Source organism: Notamacropus eugenii, chromosome 1, assembly GCF_028372415.1.
Source record: "Notamacropus eugenii isolate mMacEug1 chromosome 1, mMacEug1.pri_v2, whole genome shotgun sequence".
Taxonomy (NCBI): domain Eukaryota; kingdom Metazoa; phylum Chordata; class Mammalia; order Diprotodontia; family Macropodidae; genus Notamacropus; species Notamacropus eugenii.
Genome location: NC_092872.1, coordinates 478,870,856 through 478,892,730, shown reverse-complemented (window position 1 = coordinate 478,892,730; position 21,875 = coordinate 478,870,856). Strand labels below are relative to the sequence as shown.

General features: G+C 36.9%; 1 protein-coding gene and 1 pseudogene across 4 annotated transcripts in view; one reads left to right on the top strand and one right to left on the bottom strand.

The window, feature by feature from the left end:
• Window positions 1-21,875, bottom strand: part of STXBP1 (syntaxin binding protein 1) — a 103,639-nt gene that overhangs the window by 54,864 nt on the left and 26,900 nt on the right. For all 4 annotated transcript variants that reach the window (XM_072632502.1, XM_072632503.1, XM_072632504.1 and 1 more), the window contains exon 2: window positions 16,692-16,741. In XM_072632502.1, coding sequence (XP_072488603.1) covers window positions 16,692-16,741 — 50 coding nt within the window. The remainder of the gene's footprint in view (window positions 1-16,691; window positions 16,742-21,875) is intronic.
• LOC140529671 (eukaryotic initiation factor 4A-I-like) lies at window positions 17,749-20,858 on the top strand (annotated as a pseudogene).

Sequence of the window (21,875 nt, the reverse complement as noted above, 5' to 3'; positions counted from 1 at the left end):
AGACAGTTCTAATAAAATAATCTTAAATGCTTCCATAGTTGTTTCTGTTTGATAAAAGATCTAAGTTAGGTCAAAATGTATTTTCTAGTAACATAATCCTAAGAAGAGCATTCAATTTATTATTTTTATTAAATGGAATCTCCAAGCTTATCTGACTTAATCAAATATTCAACTTGAGATTAATGTTTTCTAGTATCAATCTTAACATTTTTTCAGAGATTTGATTTTAATTTTCATGCTTTCTAAATGTTAGTTGATTTTTTACAGAAATGCAGTTGAAAACAATGAAAATTCTTCAACAATATCAATCATTGAAAAAGGTCTTACAAGAAAATATAGTAAATTCTCAAGTTTTGTGGAGGTAGTGTTCGTAGAAAATGGTGCTAAAGTCAAAAACATAGCTGTTGATACACTGAACCTATGGGAAATAGTGGGTGAGGTCCCCACAATCACCATAAACTAAAATCTTTCACTTGAGATTACTGAAAATCTACTTTTCTACATAAAAGTCTTTATAACAAAATATTAATTCTGATAATATGCACTTTCCCTAACATAGTAACCATGAAATAACCCATAAAATGCACTACACAAAATAAAACTGGTAACATGCAAAACATTTTTTCTCACTAATAATTCTCTAGAGTTCTGTAACCTTTTGTACTATCATCTTATAAAAAATATTTCAGACATTGCTACACAGCTGTAAACCTCTCTACTTTGGCCTCCATCTGAACATCAAGGAAGAGGTTTCTGGGACTTTAGTCACTGCTATTGGAAGATATCAAGACTGGTGAGGTTTTGACATCACCTCCAACACTCCAAATGCACATGAAGTACTCATACAACAGTAGGATGAACAAGACCAGTAAAGCTCTTAATAAGGTACCAGATGCTCTACAAATTTGCATGCATAATGCCATTCTCATTTTTTTCTCTACTGTGCATAGCCATGAATGTGCACAACTGTCAATGCAAAAGTGAAAATGGGGTTATTAATAAAATTATGCAAGTGCTTGAAGTTGTACAAATTAAACACACAAACACTGAGGACTGACTGCAATCTCTTTGCCAAACCAGAATAAGGAAAAAAAGATAAAAAATACATATATAATGTACGGTGTGAGTGCCATACAGCAACAGCAGCTCATAAGCTACATGTTATACATCTAAGTCCCAATATTGGACAAATTTTAACAATTTTAACTTCAAATTCTTTAGCTACAGCTTCTAATATGGTTTGATTTTTTTTAGATTGGTAATAAGAAGAATTTTGTTCAAATATGTTTTAAAAATAAATTTATTCTGTTACAGAAATTGACTCACAACTGATAATTGCCATCAATGATTTTTAAAGGGCCAAATTATTTTAGGAAAAATTTCTAACAACTCTGAAGCTGCTTTGGACATTCTCCTCAGCATTTTATTAGCACTAGCAGAACAAAATGCAATTAAATTCACTTTCAAATATTCATTACTAAAGTCATAATTTAAAATGGACAAATGTACTGAAAATATACTCTGCTGCAGTTGTCACCAATACTTTTAAAGCAATAAATAACACTACTAGTGCAGAAGCTGATAGAACTGTGTTCTGGCTGTGTTTAACAACTGGTTCACAAAATTTCTGAAACAATTATTTCTTGCCAACTAATATGAGCTGGCTCCAGGACACCACTGATTGTAGGGGAAAGTAGGTCATATAATGCAAGAAAGGAAAAAGTATCAATTAAAGATTTAAAAAACACAAAAGAACAGAAGAAAATTTAGAAAAGTCAGATCACAGCAAGTTTTTAAAAAATATATGTAATATAAATTTGTAAATAAGCTGTACATAATTTAAGTTCACAGTGTCATATACAACCCTCTTTTTTTCTATTTTTCTTTTTATTATTTTTAGTTTTCAACACTACAAGATTTTGAGTTCCAAATTTTCTCCCCATCTCTCCCCTCCCCCCATCCCAAGACAGCATGCATTCTGATTACTCTTCCCCCCAATCTGCCCTCCTTTCTATTGTATCCCTCCCTTCTCTTATCCCCATCCTCTCTATTTTTTTGTAGGGTAAGATAGATTTCTATACCCCATTGCCTGAAATATATTATTTACCAGTTGCATGTAAAAGCAATTTTTAACATTCATTTTTAAAAGTTTGAGTTCCAACTTCTCTCCCTTCCTTCCTCCCCACCCATCCCCATTGAGAAGGCAAACAATTCGATACAGATTATACATGTGTAGTTATGCAAAACACTTCCACAGCAGTCATGTTACGAAAGACCAACTATATCTCCCTCCACAGTATTCTGCCCCCCATTAATTCTATTCTCTCTTTTGACCCTGTCCCTCCTCAAAAGTGTTTACTTCTAATTACCCCCTCCTCCCATTTGCCCTCCTTTCTGTTATCCCATACTCCCTACTTATCCCCCTTCCATCCAACTTTCCTGTAGTGTAAGATAGATTTTCATACCAAATTGAGTGTACATGTTACTCCCTCCTTAAACCAAATGCAATGAAAGTAAGGTTCACTCACCTCCCCTCTCTTCCCCTTCATTTGAAAAGCTTTTTCTTGCCTCTTTTATGTGAGAGATAATTTGCCCCATTCTATTTCTTCCTTTCTCCTACCAATATATTCCTCTCTCACCTCTTGATTTTATTTTTTAGATATCATCCCTTCCTCTTCAACTCACCCTGTGTCTTCTGTCTATATATATATATAAAATCCTCGACCTATCCTAATACTGAGAAAAGTCTCAAGAGTTACAGATATTATCCTTCCATGGAAGAATGTAAACAGTTCAACTTTAAGTCCCTTATGATTTCTTTCCTGTTTACCTTTTCATATTTCTCTTGATTCTTGTATTTAAAAGTCAAATTTTCTATCCAGCTCTGGTCTTTTCATCAAGAATGCTTGAAAGTCCTCTATTTCACTGAATGACCATTTTTCCCCTGAAGTATTATGCTTAGTTTTGCTGAGCAGGTGATTCTTGGCTTTAATCTGAGCTCCTTAGACCTTTGGAATCTCATATTCCAACCCCTTCAATCTCTTAATGTAGAAGCTGCTAGATCTTGTATTATCCTGATTGTGTTTTCACAATACTCGAAATGTTTCTTTCTGGTTGCTTGCAATATTTTTCCCTTGATCTTGGAGCTCTGGAACTTGGCTGCAACATTCCTAGGAGTTTTCCTTTTAGGATCCCTTTCAGGAGGTGATCAGTGGATTTTTTCAAAATCTATTTTACCCTCTGATTCTAGAATATCAGGACCATTTTCCTTGATATTTTCTTGATGTCAGCTGAAAGAACCAGAGGCCATAACACACAAAGGCTCAAGTTTTAGGCACAAGCACTGTGGGACAGAGTCCCCTGTGCCCCAGAAGTAGTGATCTACTTTAAAAAGGAAAAGAATGATCATCATGAGTAAGAAGCAAAGAAGAAAAAAAAAGACCACAGAATCTTTCTATGGGCACAAGGACCAAAACACGAATACCAAAGAGGTCAGCATTGAGACTGTACTCTCATCTGAAACTTCAGAAGGGAATATGAACTGGCCTGAAGCACAAAGAGCCTTCTTGGAAGAGCTCAAGAAGGATTTTAAAAGCCAAATTAGAGAAATAGAAGAAAAACTGACCAATGATTTTAAAAATATGAAAAAAGAAATCACAGAAGAATTAAAAAAGGACAACTGGACAAATGGAAAAGGAAGTACAAAACCTAACCAAAGAAAATGACTCCTTAAAAGGAACAACTGGACAGATGGAAAAGGGAATGCAAAAGTTAACAATCTGATAAAAATCAGAATTGGGCAAATAGAAGCTAATGACTCTATGAGACATCAAGAATCTGTCAAACAGAATCTAAAGAATGAAAAGACAGAAGAAAATGTAAAATATCTAATTGGAAGAACAACTGACCTGGAAAACAGATCTAGGAGAGAAAATCTAAGGATTATTGGTCTACAAGAAAGCCATGATAAAAAAAAAGAGCCTGGACAATATCTTCCAAGAAATCATCAAGAAAAATTGCCCAGAAGTCCTAGATCCAAAGGGCAAAATAGTCAACAAAAGAATCCACTGTTCACCTCCTAAAAGGGATCCCAAACTAAAAACACTAAGGAATATTGTTGTCAAATTCCAGAACTATCAAGTGAAGGAGAAAATACTGTAGGCAGCCAGAAAGAAACAATTCAAATATCGAGGAGCTACATACAGTCAGGATCACACAGGACCTTGCAGCTTCTACATTAAAAGATCGAAGGTAAAGAAGCTGGGACTACAACGAAGGATCAATTACTCAGAAGAGTTGAGCATAATATTTCAGGCAAGGAGATGGACATTCAATGAAATAAGGGATTTCCAGATCTTCCTGATGAAAGGGCCAGAGCTCAATAGAAAATTTGATCTTCAAATGCAGGTCTCAAGAGAGGCAAAAAAAGGTAAAAGGGAAAAAAAAACAAACAAAAAACTTGTTATTCAATGTGGGCAAACTGCTTATATCCCCATAAGGGAACATGATACTCGTTAATCTTGAAAATTGTATACTTATTATGATATATAAAAAGGACATATATAAATAGAGGGAGTGGTATAAAGTAAATGATGTCATGATAAAAAATGTGATTTAAGAGTGCGAAGGGATTGTAATGGAAGATGTGAAATGGAGGAGTCAGAAAAAAGTAAATTACATCACAGGAAGAGGCACAAAAATATATTACAGTAGAGGGAAAGAGGGGAGGAAGATGAGCATTGTTTGAGAGTTACACTCATCTGATTAGGTTCAAGGAGGGAACAACAAACTCAGTTAAGTATAGAAATACAACTAGCTCTATAGGCAGTAGCAGGGGAAGGGGGAAAGAAAAGGGAAGGGAGGCTAAAAGGGAGGGAAGAAGTAGCCAGGGAAAAGGGGATTAAAAGGGAGGGGGGTTGAAAGAAGGGAGGGAAGACTGAGGAAGGTGGTGGACAAAAATTAAAACTATTGTGGAGGAGAAGGGAGAACTAAAAGCATAAACGGGAGGAGGAGAAATTCACAGATAGTAATCATAACTGTGAATGAGAATGGGATGAACTCTCCAATAAAATGGAGACATAGAATGGATTAAAAACCATAACCCAATAATATGTTGTTTACAAGAAACACATCTGAAACAGGGGCATACACACAGGGTAAAGGTAAAAGGTTGGAGCAGAATATATTGCGCTTCAGTTGATGTAAAAAAAGCAAGGGTCGCAATCCTAATCTCAGACAAAACAAAAGCAGAAATACATCTAATCAAAAGATAAGGAAAGAAACTATATCCTGCTATAAGGCACCACAGACAACGAAGCAATTTCATTACTAAACATATATGCTCCAAGCAGTATAGCATCCAAATACTTAGAGAAGAAGTTAAGGGAGTTACAGGAAGAAATAGGCAGCAAAACTATACTAGTGGGGGACCTCAACCTTCCCCTCTCTGAACTTGATAAATCTAGCCTCAGAATAAACAAGAAAGAAGTGAAGGAGGTGAATAAAACTCTGGATAAGTTAGATATGTTAGATTCCTGGAGAAAAATGACTTGGGATAGAAAGGAATATACCTTTTTGTCAGCAGTATATGGCACATATACAAAAATTGACCAGGTACTAGGGAATAAAAACCTCACAATCCAGTGCAGAAAGGCAGAGATAGTCAATGCATCCTTCTCAGATCATAATGCAATAAAAATTATATGTAATCAAAGGCCATGGAAATGTAAACCAAAAATTAATCAGAAACTAAACAAATACCCTAAAAATAATTTCTTGAAAGATGATGTCCAGGTTCTTTTTTTGATCACTGCTTTCAGGTAGTCCCATAATTTTTAAATTGTCTCTCCTGGATCTATATTCCAGGTCATTTGTTTTTCCAATGAGATATTTCACATTGTCTACTATTTTTTCATTCCTTTGGTTTTGTTTTATAATTTCTTGATTTTTCATAAAGTCATTAGCTTCCATCTGCTCCATTCTAATCTTTAAGGAATTATTTTCTTCAGTAGCTTTTGGACATTCTTTTCCATCTAGCCAATTTTGCTTTTTAAGGCACTCTTCTCCTCACTGACCTTTTGGATCCCTTTTGCCATCTGGGCTAGTCTATCTTTTAAAGTGTTATATTCTTCAGCATTTTTGGGTCCCCTTTAGCAAGCAGTCAACTCGGTTTTACGATTTTCTTGCATCGCTCTCATTTCTCCTCCCAATTTTTCCCCTTTTTGAGCTTTTCCATGGCCTGAGACTAATTCATATTTTTCTTAGAGGCTTTGGATGAAGTAGCTTTGACTTTGTTGTCTTCTTCTCGTTGTATATTTTGGTCTTCCTTATCACCAAAGTAAGATTCTATAAATATGATTCTTTTTCTGGTTTTTGCATATTTCCCCTGACATTTACTTGACTTTTGAGCTCTTTGTCAAAGTAGTTCTCTTCTTCCAGTAGGGGTGGGAAGGTATACTGTCAGCCACTTGATCCCCCTACACTCTATGGGCCTAGAGTTCCAGAAACAGCTGCTGCTGCTGCTCAGGGTGCTGCTGTGGTTGCTGCAGGCTCCTCTGCCCCCTCTGCCATCCTGAGGCTGGGGCAAGAACACTCTACTCTCTCACATATGTCCCATAGGCTTTTTCCACTGACCTTCCAATTTGTCCTGAGCATTTTGGCGTTGTGAAGTCTGAAAATCACCACGGGTGCCAGAGATTCAGTCCCCCAAGGTCTGCTCAGGTCCTGTTTATGCCAGGATGGCCCACATTGGACTGCACTCTACTCCCAGTGTGACTCAATAGATGCTTCCTGTCAACCTTCCAGACTGTTTTGGGCTGGAGATTTGCTTCATCCTGTGGGTTCTGCAGCTCCAGAATTTGTTGAGAGTAATTTTTTACAGGTATTTGGCTGGGTTTGCAGGGAAGAGCTCTGGCAAGTACATGCTTTTACTCTGCTATCTTGGCTCCACCCTCTTTTTTATGTGAAAATGGTCATGTTGTTCATTAAGTGCATAAAAAAACTTTTAATTTTAAAAGAAAGTCAAGACAACACAAAAAAAGGCAAATAATGGAGTTGGTAGTCATGAACACAATAGTAACAAGAAATATTATTTTAGTGGGTCACTTTGTTACCTGATTTGCCCTGCTTAAGATGGGTAAAAGCAAAAAAAAAAAAAAAAAAGACCATAGGGAAATCATACATTTATGTACCAATACCTGTTGCAGAGGTGAAATAATAATAATGCAATTCTACAAAGATCCTTCAAACTCAGTCAACATACTTTGCTACTTGGTGACTTGAACACCAAGGTGAGCACAAATGAGTACAGCAAAAAGTATACTGGGGCTTGGGATTAAGTAATCTTGAAAGAAACCAATGGCTTAGACACTATTCAGAAACTTCATGAACATATATCATGAATATTTTCTTTAAGACAAAAAGTCTGAAGGCTTTTGACATATCAAGCACTGAATGCCATCACAAAAATGAAATGAACTATTTCTTATCAAGAAAACAAATTTTACTAACATGAATATTTTCAGAATCAGCTTTCAAAATCTGCAGTCAAACAAGAGCAACGTTCAAAATCAATGCCAAATTAGAAGACAGGATAAAAATAACAACACAATACAACATCTTCAACCTGACCTAAACAAGCTGTTAAATCTAAAAAATGAGAAACAGTCAAAGGTAAAGACACTGACTTTGATTACCATTTATCAGAGATGTTTAAATAATGCAATCACCACAATGAAGAGATAAAGAGCCTGGAAAGTGCCTCAGCCAGCAAACACCGACCTCATAGATAAATGGGAACCAGAGACAACATTGTCTTAAATACAGTCCAATTTGCAAAACATTATGGAAAAAGCTGACAAAAGATTATGAGCCATACTGCCTCACAAAACAGTGAAAAGTAGTGGAGGGAAAAGCAAACCTCAAAAAATCTTAGTGTTTCAAATCTAGATAATCTAAAAAAATATTTGCAGATGAAGCTAGAAAGAGGACAAGAAATGGAACAGATTTGTCTGTGTTATTATAGAAATTTATGTTCATCATCAATAACAATGAAACAACCACATCTGAATTCTCCTGTCTCAGTACTCAATGAACTAGAAAGTGAAAAATGGCACATCAAGAAGATGAAGCTACTACCTCCTGCAGATAGGTGATGGAATCAGGGTGCAGAATGAGACATAGTTTTTTGAAATGGTCAATGTGCAAATTTGTTTCCCTTAGTAGGTGGGAGATGAGAAGAGAAAATAGTTTTTTAATTGAAAAAGTTAATTAGCCTCGTATCAGGCTAACAGTATCAAAATTTTATATGAATAAAGATTAATTTTCAAGAAGACATCTCCAAAAAGAGGAAGGTACCAAAAAGTGAGACCAAAAAGACATCGACAACCACCAGTTCACCTGCTTGCTTTCTCAAGAGAGAAACCTGCCTACATTCTTATGAGAATGCTAGCTGAGGATGACGGCACAAACCTATAATTCCTGCTGCCAGGGAGGCTGAGTTTGGAGGATCACTTGAGTCCAAGGGTTCTTATCTGCAGGGGACCATGCCAATTAGGTGTCTACACTAAGTTTAGCATAAACATGGTGAGTCCCTGGAAATTGGGTATGGATGAATAAGGGAGCACGGCTTGAATAGAGAACATGTCAGCCTGCCCAAGTTGGAGACAGAGCAGGTCAAAACTCCCCATTAAGCATTGGGATGAATCAAGACTGGTGAGATAGGGAGTCTCAGTCTTAAAAGAGAAACTGACAGAGGTAGAATGTTTTCTATTCATATTAAGGGTATCCTTCATGAAAATGTGAGACAGTAATAGGCAGTATTTCACAGGTGATTTTCTATAGCAAACCATATCTTCATAGTCATGTGACTGACTGAAATCTGAAGAGAACATAAGATTATGTTGTTTAATGTTTCTTGATAACAAAAATTTAATGACTTAGTACAGCAAAATAAAGCTTTAAAGGTTCTTCTCCAACAAAGTATCTCCCATGCATGTGATAAGATCATATAAAATTGCTTGGTAGATATGACCACCAAAGATTGCTTTGTTTACTAATCTTATAACATTAATATCAGGTGAAGAATAAAGCAAGAAGACATATGCTTGCCAAAGATGTTCCCTTCTATCATGGATCGCATCCTGTACAAAGTACAAAGAGAAAAGAAAATTGTCCAACAATGGTAAGATCGTCCAGGTGCTTGTCTTAAAAAAGCACTGAACAGAATTTAATCACCAACCTTCAGAATACTAGGAAATCTTGTCCCTAAGATCCATAGTCACTCAAAAGAAATCTGCCTGATATTCATACAGGGAAAGCCAAATGGAGGAAGCATAAAGTTGCCAGAAAATGACACACTATTAGATGGGCAGTCCATGGAGTTATTCTCAGTAAACATATCTTAAAAAGTAACTGCAAATGGATAATGAATTAGACAAAGAATTGAATAGGAAGAGGTGAAATAATGATTTGGAAGTGGAGCAGCTGGCATCAAATCCCAACTCTGCTTCTTACTGTGTGACCTTGAGTAAATCATCTCTTTGGGCCTGTTTCCTTGCCTATAAAATGAAGGTCTTAGACTGGCTTAGAGATTGTCAAGACTCCCAAGTGTGGTCCAAGCCAGATTAAAATTTAATTGGGAAATGTTTAACAAAATAAATAAATTTAACAAAATAATAATAAAAATTAATAATAATTTAACAAAAAATATAACACCATAAAGTTAATTTGTGTTTTGAAGACAATATACAGGAATTTAAGTCAACATAGAGGAATTCTTTTTTATTTGAATTTGACACCACTATGCTAGATACTCTCAAATGTCCCTTATAATTCTAAATCAACTATCCTATGAAGAAAGCTAGATGATTTCTGAAGGTGGAACAAGAATAAGTAAAAACTCTAACCTACGAGTCCTCTACACATCTAAAAAATATACTAGACCAAGACTTAATTGGGAAATCCAAGAAAAAATCACAGTAACTGATTTTTTCCAACCCAGGTCGGCATAGGGAAACAGGTAGAGAAGTCTGCAGATGCTGAGGACAGGATGTAGAAAGGAATGGCTGTGCTGAACATCCTGGCACAAAAAAAGGCCATGTACCCTGACAAAAAGTGTTCCCAAATCTAGCACAGATGAGCCTGACATGCAAGGTGACAACCGGCACTCTGTTTCTCACCAGTCAGTTCTGGGTCAGACCCAGATCCAGGATAGGAGGAGGAAGGGACATATATCTAGTGGTGACATTCCAGAGTTAGGAATGTCAACTGCTTGGCTTTCACTCCAGGAGTGGAGTCATCTTTTGGTCCAGTCTATCCCAGACCAAAAAAGAGCCAGTAGCTCTATCACTCTGAACCAGCAGAGGTTTCCAGCTAGTTGATAGTGGCTGAGTTAGTCAAAAGTCTACTGGAACTTCAAATAGAACAAGTTCATATGTGTGTTGCTCAGACCCAAACCCAGGTAAGAAACCTGTGGAATTAAGACCAGGAGTCCAGTGATCAGCTTTTGCCCTAGATCAGATTGCACTAAAAGCTTGCAACCTAAACTGTCCCTGAGAAACTAGAATAATACAACACTCAGTACCCTTACCTAAACAACAGACTCACTTAAAATTAGAATGGACCAAATAGAATATAACAATTCCATAAAACAAGAAATAATAAAACAAAGTAAAAAAAAAAACCCTGAAGAAAATTTTAAAAAATGTAAGATATCCATAGCAAAAATAATGAACCTGGAAAACAGACTGATAAGAAATTATCAAATAATCACTGTACTATCTTAAAGCCATGACCAAAAAAAGAGCCTATGAATCAAATTTCAAGAAATCATAAAAAAAAGCACTTGTCCAGCGCTTTTAGAAGCAGAGGACAAAGTGGAAATAGAAAGAAATCTACCAGTCACCTCCTGGGGTAAAAAAATTAAAACTCCCAAGAATATTAGAGCCAAAATCCAGGTCAAGGCAAAAAAATACTGCAAATGATTAGACAGAAAGAATTCAAATGATGAGGAGCCACAGTTAGGATTATACATAATTTTCCTCCTACACCTATGAAGGAATGGAAAGCTTAGATTACTATATTGCAGAAGGCAAAGTACCCAGGTTTAAAAACAAAAATAACTTTCCCAACAAAACCAAGTATAATCCTAGAGAGAAAAAAAAGATCTTTAATGAAATAGAGGACTTCCAAGTATGCCTGATGAAAAGACTACAGTTGCACAGAAGCTTTGAAATACAAACACAGGAGTCAAGAAACATAAAAAGGTAAAAAAAAAAGTGAGGAATCATAAGGAACTAAAGAAGGATACACTACTTACATTGTAATATGGGGAGATAATACGTGTGTCCTCTCACAACCCTATCATCATCAGGAGTTATAGAGGGAATTTAGACAGAGAGACTGGGAGTGGTTGTGTTACACCTGTGAAGATCTTTAAAAAAGGGAAGAGGAGACGAAGAAGAATACAATAAAAGGAGAAAGGGAAAGGAAGGAGGATGGGAAAAATTATCTGACATCACTGGGGATGCTCAGCAGGGTCTGAGTAGGCCTCAGAGGTGGAATCTCCAGCAGCAGTGGAGGTTCTCAGATCCCTCAACCCACAGGTGCCAAAGGCAGCTTTCAAAGGTCAAGAACGGGACTTTTTCATATCTGTGACAAGGGAGCAGGGTCTTCCTCTAGCCCCAGCCCCAGGCAGCGGGGTGTCACTGCAGGCATTGTTCCATTGTTGGAGTGTTCAGCTTACAGCCACTGGGTGGACTGAGCAGCTAATCTGAATCTCAGCCGAGAGCCAGGCCAGGGAATAAACTCCTCTCCCTTGATTGTGCCACCTTGGAGGAACTGAGAATTTACAGGTCCCCAGAATACACCCTACTCTTGACAAAGGACCCCAAAATCAAGTAACTGGTTGGGAAAATGCCCAAAAAAGGGAAAAAAATAAGACTATAGAAGGTTACTTTCTCGGTGCATAGGTATTCTCTTCTATCCTTTTGGATGGGCAAGAACAATGTTTACCATCAGGGGAAGACATAAAAGACATGTCTCCAAAACCTCCAAAATAAATATGTAATGGTCCCAGGCCATGGAAGAGCTCAAAAAGGACGTTGAAAATCAAGTAAGAGAGGTGGAGGAAAAACCAGGAAGAGAAATGAGAGAGATGCAAGAAAATCATGAAAAACGAGTCAACAGCTTGCTGAAGGAGACCCAAAAAATGCTGAAGAAAACAACACATTTAAAAATAGGCTAACTCAATTGGCAAAAGAGGTCCAAAAAGCCAATGAGGAGAAGAATGCTTTAAAAAGCAGAATTAGCCAAATGGAAGAGGAGGTTCAAAAGCTCACTGAAGAAAATAGCTCTTTAAAAATTAGAATGGAACAGATGGAAGCTAATGACTTTATGAGAAATTAAGAAATTACCAAACAAAACCAAAAGAATGAAAAAAATGGAAGATAATGTGAAATATCTCATTGGAAAAACAACTGACCTGGAAAACAGATCCAGGAGAGACAATTTAAAAATCATGGGACTACCTGAAAGCCATGATCAAAACAAGATCCTAGACATCATCTTTCATGAAATTATCAAGGAAAACTGCTCTGACATTTTAGAATCAGAGGGCAAAATAAATATGGAAAGAATCCACCAACCACCTCCTGAAAGAGATCCAAAAAGAGAAACTCCTAGGAATATTGTGGCCAAATTCCAGAGTTCCCAGATCAAGGAGGAAATATTGCAAGCAGCTAGAAAGAAACAATTTGAGTGTTGTGGAAACACAATCAGGATAACTCAAGATCTAGCAGCTTCTACATTAAGGGATTGAAGGGCTTGGAATACGATATTCCAGAAGTCAAAGGAACTAGGATTAAAACCAAGAATCACCTACCCAGCAAAACTGAGTATAATACTTCAGGGCAAAAAATGGTCATTCAATGAAATAGAGGACTTTCAAGCATTCTTGATGAAAAGACCAGAGCTGAAAAGAAAATTTGACTTTCAAACACAAGAATCAAGAGAAGCATGAAAAGGTAAACAGGAAAGAGAAATTACAAGGGACTTACTAAAGTTAAACTGTTTACATTCCTACATGGAAAGATAATATTTGTAACTCTTGAAACTTTTCTCAGTATCTGGGTAGTTGGAGGGATTATACACACACACACACACACACACACACACACACACGGAGATAGACAGACAGAGAGCACAGGATGAATTGAATAGGAAGGGATCATATCTAAAAAAATAAAATTAAGGGGTGAGAGAGGAATATATTGGAGAGGAGAAAGGGAGAAATGGAATGGGGCAAATTATCTCTCATAGAAGAGGCAAGAAAAAACTTTTCTAATGGAGGGTAAAAGGGGGGAAGTTGAGAGGGGAAAAGTGAAGCTTACTCTCATCACATTTGGCTCAAGAAAGGAATAACATGCACACTCAATTTGGTATGAAAATCTATCTTACACTACAGGAAAGTAGAGGAGAAGGGGATAAGCGGGGGGGAGGGAATGATAGAAGGGAGGGCAAATGGGAAGAGGGAGCAATTAGAAGTAAATACTCTCAGGGAGGGACAAGGTCAAAAAAGAGAATAGAATAAATGGGGGGCCAGACAGGATGGAGGGAAATGTAGTTAGTCTTACACAACATGACTATTATGGAAGTCATTTGCAAAACTACACATGTATAGCCTATATTGAACTGATTGCCTTCTCAGCGGGGATGGGTGGGGAGGGAGGAAGGAAGAGAAGTTGGAACTTAAAGTTTTAGGAACAAATGTTAAGAACTGTTTTTACATACAACTGGAAAATAATAAATACAGGTAATGGGGTATAGAAATTTATCTTGCCCTACAGGACAAGAGAGAAGATGGGGATAAGGCAAGGGAGGGATGTTAATAGGGAGGGCACACTGGTGGAAGGGGCAATCAGAATGCAAGGTGTTTTGGGGTGGGGGAGGGGAAAGTAGGGGAGAAAATTTGGAACTCAAAATTTTGTGGAAATGAATGTTGAAAACTTAAAATAAATAAATAAGTTTTTAAAAAAAGAAATTATGAAGGAGATAATTTCAGAAAAACCTAGGAAGACTTGTATGAACTGATGCAGTGTAAAACCAAAAAGAATAAATCATAAATAAAAATTATATTCTAATGACAGACAACTCTGAGGGACTTAAGAACTCTAATCAACTAAATGACCATCTAAAATTCTAGAGGACTCATGATGAAGCAAGAGACCTACACCTCTTAAAAGAGAGGAGATGGATTCAGAGTAAAGACACTGCCAATGACAAAAAAACTGTTTTATTTAATTATATATATATATTTTAAATAGGTATTTGGTGTTTTTTTTCTTTCTCAATTGAGAAGGCAGGAGGGGGAAGGGAAAGGAGAAAAGGTAGATTTTCATTGATTAAAAAAATAATTTTAGTGAAAAGAAGCTGGCTGAATTGCAACTAAGAAATTGTAAAGTACTGTCAACTATTCCTACCAATTCCAATGCACAAATTCATCTTTTCTAATACTATTCTTTCTTTTTAAAAAAAATAAGGAAAAAGTAGTGTTTCTCCTTCTTGTCTTCCCCCCCACCACTGGAAAAGAAAAAGAAAAACAAACCCCTGTAACAAATATGTGTAATCAAGTAAAACAAATTCCTGTACTAGCAAAGTTCCAAAAAAATATCTCTCAATCTACACTTTAATTCCATCAAATACCATGTTTCAGCATGAATTCTTTGGAATCCTGATTGGCCACCAGGATTGCTGATTAGAGTTTCTAAGTTCTTCAAAGCTGTGCGACTTTACAATACTGTTTCTAACAATACTCCTTCAATAAAACTGTACTGATATTAATTAAAGGACACCACCACATCCAAAGAATTAAAAGTGTAAGAAAACCAAAGGACAACAGAGAGATGCATAGTGGATATGAGTAAGCTGTTGTGTATTACCAACAATGACTTGTACACAAAAAGTGATATAAAACACATTATCAAGAAAATGTATACATTGAAAAGGAGGTTGGATAGCCATGTAGTTAGGGTGAAAGACAACAGCATGAGTGCTGTACCAATACCCACAAAAATAATGGAAGACCTAAAGGAAGGCCTCCAGAGCACAGGAAGAGTTCCTCTATGGATTACACTAAAGGAAAAAGGAATAGAAAGGGTACAATTATAGCAGTAAAGGAATACCTATATCAATAAGTTCATGGGTACATCAGAATATTAAAGATACAACTAATGTGACTTCTTTAATATGGAAATAAACTTACAGAATAAAAATAACAAATATTATTCTCAGTGCAGATTTCTTAAATATGCACATACTCATTCTTGATATTCCAGCTCAGCATCCAAACTCCCCATAACATACCTCAATCCAAATCAGTAGAAGCTTGACTTTTTATTCCTAGGTTAAAATCAAACCTAAAACCTTTCCTGTCTACACTTATATGCTTAGCTACATTAAGCTGCACTTACTGCTATTCTATTTTACCAGGCAGCATCAAAACGGGGAAACCAGGAGGCCCTTCCCCACTTCTAAAAAACATTTAGGTCCCCAAGAGGAGGGCAGAGAGGGGAATCCTTGATCATTTTCTTTCCCTAGCCAGATTAGACTAGTATACTTACTACCTCAGGAAAAGACAGACTATCAGCATTTTCTGAAATAGGGTCCTGAATATTGCTAGAGCAGCATTTCTCAAAGTATAGGCTGAGATTCCTCAGGATACCTGAGACCCTTTCAGTGTATCCTTGAGGTCAACACTGTTTTCATAAAAATACTAAGATATTTTCATTTCTAATATGTAAAATATTAATATACATATAAATAATGAAGGAAAGCTCTTCTAAGAGTCTTCAACAACTTATAAGAGAATAATGGAATCCTGAGACCAAAAAGTTTGAGAACCACTATATTTGAGTACTGTTATTCCTGGCTTGGAGGAGGATAACTGTAAATGGGAAGGAGAGAAGTGAAAATAACTTACATGGAATTCCCTTGGCTGCCTTAGCCTTTTCTGTGAAGGTAACTGTTTTGCTTAGTTCATTTGATTAAAGAATGGTTCTAAGTGGCTTGATTTCTAGTTGTCTATTCTATGGCCACAAACTATAGGACTAGCATCTCACAAATGCATTGTGGATGGCTCTGGGTAAGCACTTTCTACTGAAAACAACTGACCTTGCAGATCTTGTTACCTTTGTAACTGTAACGGTTAGGACTTAGGGCAGGAATTGCCTCTCAACTACCACCTCTGTATAGATCTAAATCAATGAGTGGCACTTCAACCATGATTATGATATACAGTGAATACTCTCTTTTCTTCCTTAATCAATCATATTTTAAATTAGTTTTTAAAAATTAAACATTTTCTATACTTTATATCACCAGTATTACTTTTAATAGTTTCAACATGTATTAATGTATTGTATCTTATTTTACACATAGTTATAATTAGAAAGGAGTTAGATTAGATGATCCCTGTCATTTCTAACTCTATCTCAATACACAAAAAATATGCCAACAGAATGTCTTGTGGACAGTTCTTGAGCTTTTCATTTACCCTCCTCTAGCTCAGTGTCTGTTACAAAGCAGTTTGCTTCTACTCTTTGAATATAGCTAAATGTTTCTTTCTTCCCAAATTGCCCTATATTAACATTGATGTCAACTTACCCTAAGATTTCCAATTCTATTATTCCACTTACCTTCCATTCTCCCTTCTTCTTCACCTTCCTTATCACATCATGCATAATCTCTTTAAAAGAAAAAAAAAGAAAAAACGACATATTAGTTTAAAAAACACACGCAGTTTTCCCAATGACTACTTCAACACTTAACACATGGACTAAGTTACTTATTTTCTTCAAGGGAGAAATGCATGACTCTACAGTTATGCATTTCAGTCTACTTGAGGACTGGCCCATATTCCACACAGATTAAGGAGCTCTCCTTTTCCCATCAAGTTACAGTAGTAAATGAAAGCCAGTTAAGTAAAATGTTATAAAAAAGGAAAAAAAAATTGGTAGATGAATAAAGGTCTCCTTATTTTTAGATGGGGAAAGGGGTGACTGGTGTGGAAGACCCCCCAAAAAAACTTCAACTGCTACAATGCTTGATATAATATCTGGCTCTGTAATTCTATAACTCTTATTATGTGTACAGGTTATGATTTTGTTAGAACTTTTAACTATAAGTGCTATATTTTTCCACCTTGGGGAAGGTGAATGAATCAATATTTCTTGCTATATAAACACATTTATGCACAGTTATATTACTAAGTAAAGTCTTTATTGCCTTCTTGGGATCTGTGGATTAGGAATTACTCTTCCTCCTCAATGGAATATGAGTTAATATTTCACATATGTAATCCCAAGGAAAAAAATGAAGTATCTCTATGAGGTCTCTGATCCTTCATTTTAGAAGCCATTGTCTTTGCAGATAATTGGCATGTAACCTGTTAAGATTAATTGTCCCTTGTTTTTTGTTCTCACCCCTTAAATCAGTGGAAAGTCTTCCCTTTTTCCCAATGATAACCTCATAAAGTTTCCACCTAGACTCAGTCCCATAAGCATCAGGCAACATAGAACTTTTCATGTCTTCCTTGTTAGCCCATCTTTAGTAAATCAGAGAATATTACAATCTCATACTCTCACCCTCCTCAACCAATTACTGGGCACAATGATCCCAATACTAAATCTGGAATCCAAAGTTGCAAGTAACACTTTGCTGCCCACCAATCACCAACCTAGAATTGCCTAGGGCATGTCAGAGATCAGACTTTTCCCATACAAAAAAGGTAATGCTAAGAAGCCATTTTCAAAGCTGTCATATCAACCCAGCCTGGGGAACAACCGCATTATCACCCCAATCTGGACACAGGTTTGGAGGCTCACTGTATCCCACTCCCATTTCCAGACAGTTGTAAAGAATATTTTTTAGTAATTCTCCTTTGGACATATGAGTTTTTTGTAAGTTTCCTCTTCCTTTCCTCATGTAGGTGCTTGTGTTATTCCACAATCACTCATTTGGTGGGGCATCTGTCACCATCTGAAGGAAGTAAAATGAGTATGAGAAACAGCAAGTCTCCTAATTATTAATTCCTCTAATTCAAGGACACCTAGGTGGCTCAGTGGATAGAGCTCTGTGCTAAGAATCAGGAAGATTCATCTTGAGTTGAAATCCAGCCTTGGACACTTACTAGCTGTGTGACCTTGGGCAAGTCACTTAACCCTGTTTGCCTCAATTCCTCATCTGTAAAATGGGGTGAAAGAAATAGCAAACCGCTCTAGTATCTTGCCAAGAAAATCCCAAATAGGGTCACAAAGAGCTGGATATGACTGAAAGGAATGAACAACAACAATAAATTCAAGACATGCTCATTCTAAGTGCTACAATAAATAATCCTGATTTGGGAGGAGGGCTAATTTTTATTGATACCTTTTTTTTTTACATCACCTTCATTTCCCAATTTATTCCTTTCTCTCCCAGAGAACCATAAAAAACTAAAAAGAGGGGAAAAAACCCACAGTTGTGCAAAACTAAACAAAGGTCTGACATATGCAGTACATCCTCCACTTCTGCAAAGGAGGGAGAGGGGTAGAGGCTGCATCTTCAGATGCTTCATCTTCAGATGCTTCAAAGCCAGGCTTCCTCATTATGACTACACAGTATTCAGCTGCAGTTTTCTTTCTGGTGCTACCCTTCCCATGTATACTGCTACAGTCATTAGACATGTGGTTTTCTTGATTCTGATACTTCATTTTGTGCCCATTCTCAGAGGTAACAGTATAGCCTGAAGTGTGCTGGATTTGGAACTGGACCTAGGTTTCAGTCAAGCTTCTCCATTTACTATGACATTGAGCAAATCACTTGATCTCCATAAGCTTCAGTTTTCTTATCTGTAAAAACAGAGGGCTGAACTAGAAGGCCTCTAAGGGTCCTGTCAGCTATAGATTCATGATCCTATGAAGTCTTCCTATTCTTTGCATTCTCAGTTTTGTTTCTTACAATGCAGTGACTACATTCATGTACCACAATTTGTTTAGCTAGCCCTCCAATCTATGTGCATTTACTTTGTTTTTAGACCTTTACCATTACAAAAAAAAATAGCACTGCTATTAATATTTTAATATATATAGGAACTTTCTATCTTTGGGAAATTTAACTAATGGTGGGCCCTCTAGGTCAAAGGACTCATAGCAAATCTGAAAGACAGATGTAAACATCAGATATTTTAAGTGCTGGAGCAGAGTTTAATGGATATTAGCATGTAATAAGCCCAACTTAAGATGGTCCCTAAGCAGCATCACTATTTTTAACATCCAGTTTAAACACTGGAGTGAATCAAATCATTCTTGAGGCTTAAAAAAACACCTAGCAAATTGGTAAAGATGACAACCAACAGTAAAAATCAATGTTGAGATGCTGTGGAGAAACAGGTATACTTAATGCACCGTTGGTAGTACGGTGAATTGGTCCAACCGTTTTTGAAAGCAATTTGAAATTATGTGATTATAAATCTCAATACCTTTTAACCCAGAGATCCCGTCACTAGACAGATATCACAAGAAAACATAAGATTAAAAAGAATGGCTTAGTTCCCAGGATCATATCTGCAAGTCAGGGTTCCTGATCCAGAGACAATGGCCCTGATGGGGTCAAAGAGAGTAACTGGAATGAGACTGTGGATAGCTTTGATGATATGAACCTCTCAGAATCTCTTCTTCATGGTATATATGCCTATGGTTTTGAGAATGTGCAATTATTCCTTGTATCAAGGGTTATGATGTGATTGCTCAAGCACAGTCTGGGACCGGGAAGACTGCAACCTTTGCCATTTCCATTTTGCAACAGATTGAACTGGGCTCAAAGGCCATACAGGCCTTGGTTTTGACACCCCCTAGAGAGCTAGCTCAACAGATTCAAAAGGTAGTGATGGCACTGGGAGACTACATCAGTGTCTCATGCCATGCCTGCATTGGAGGAACAAATGTTAGGGCTGAGGTTCAGAAGTTGCAGATGGAAGCTCCCTACCTCATTGTTGGCACCCCAGGTCATGTCTTTGACATGCTTAACAGGCAATAGTTATCTCCTAAATACATCAAGATGTTTGTTCTAGATGAAGCAGATGAAATGTTGAGTCGTCGTTTTAAGGACCAGATCTATGACATATTCCAGAAATTTGGTGGCAATACTCAGGTGATACTTCTATCAACCTCCAAGCCCTCAGATGTGCTGGAAGTGACCAAGAAGTTTATGAGGAATCCTATCAGGATTCTAGTCAAGAAGGAGGAGAAGACATTGGAAGAAATTCATTAGTTTTACATAAATGTGGAACAAGCAGTGGATCACATACACCTTGTGTGATCTGTATGAAATGCTGACTATTACCCAAGCTGTTATCTTCATCAATATCCACCAAAAAGGTAGATTGGCTCACTGAGAAAATGCATGCCCGTGACTTTACTGTCTCTGCAATACATGGAGACATGGACCAAAAAGAAGGTGATGTCATCATGAGGGAGTTTCACTCAGGTTCCAGTCAGGTGCTTATTACCACTGACCTACTGGCTAGAGACACTGATGTTCAGCAAGTGTCTTTGGCCATTAACTATGACCTTCCCACCAATCAAGAGAATTATATTCATGGAATTGGCCATGGAAGGCTCTTTGGCTGTAAAAGTTTGGCCATCAACATGGTGACAGAGGAAGACAAGAAGATTCTTCAAGAGGATTCTTCTGTAACACCTCCATTGAGGAGATATTTCTCAATGTGGCTGACCTCATCTGAGGGGCTTCCCTACCTGATTTAAGCCAGGGCTCTGCTCTCTGGGATGGGGAGATGAGAAAGCTGGATGAGAGAGGGGAGCAAGGGATGGACACCTTTGTCATTTTTTCCTTTTTTTTTTTTTGACTTTGAATAAATGTAAATTTTTGAGGCAAAAGGAAAAAAAAAGAATAGTCCCATATCATACTAAACATTCACAGCAGCAGAGAACTGGAAACAAACTAGATGCCTATTGATCAAGGAATAGCAAAACAGGTTGTGGTATATAAATATAATTTGATATTAGTAAATTGTATGAAAAATTAATATGAATAAAGAAATATGGGAAAGCTTCTATGAAGGAAGGAAACTAACATGTATTAAGCACTTACTCTATGCCAGACACAAACACAAACAAACAAAAAGAAATTACTGCCCTCAAAGGACTTCCATTCTAATGGGGACAGGGAGAGGAGGACACAATACATCAAACTGAGAAGTAGAAAACTGGGGGTAAAAAATTAAAATACCCTGAGGTGAGACATGTTTTTGAATTATGGAAGCCAGGAACAGGGTCAGGAGTGGAATGAAAACCATACTGGGCATCTCCACAAAATGGAGGCTAGAAAGAACTCACTAATAGGAGAAGAGGACAAGTTTTACAGAAGGATATTCCAAATTGAGAAGGTCATAGGGGAAGGGGTATGTTCCAGGATGAGGAAACTCTAGGTGCTGAGAAATTATAGTGCCATCACTATGTAAAAACGAAAAATATCAACCATTTTAAAATACTGGAGTGTTAGGGGATCTAAGTACCTGGTTAACATTCATAAGAACATTTCAGACACCCAGCTTCTAGTCCCAGACCTTTCACTAACTCCTTAGGTAGTCTTGGACAAGTCATTTTACCTCAATGCCCCTTAAGTCTCCTCATCTGTAAAACATAGTGACCAAAATATAAAACCTCATCTTGGTTTTGCTAGCTCTAAATCTGGATTTTGATTCCCCTTAATATAAAGGAAAATTACATTCCATGAATACTTTCTTAGGTATAGAGAGAATATCACTGGGAAATTAAACAATAAACTGATACAATTTCTCAAGGATTGACCAATAATGGCAG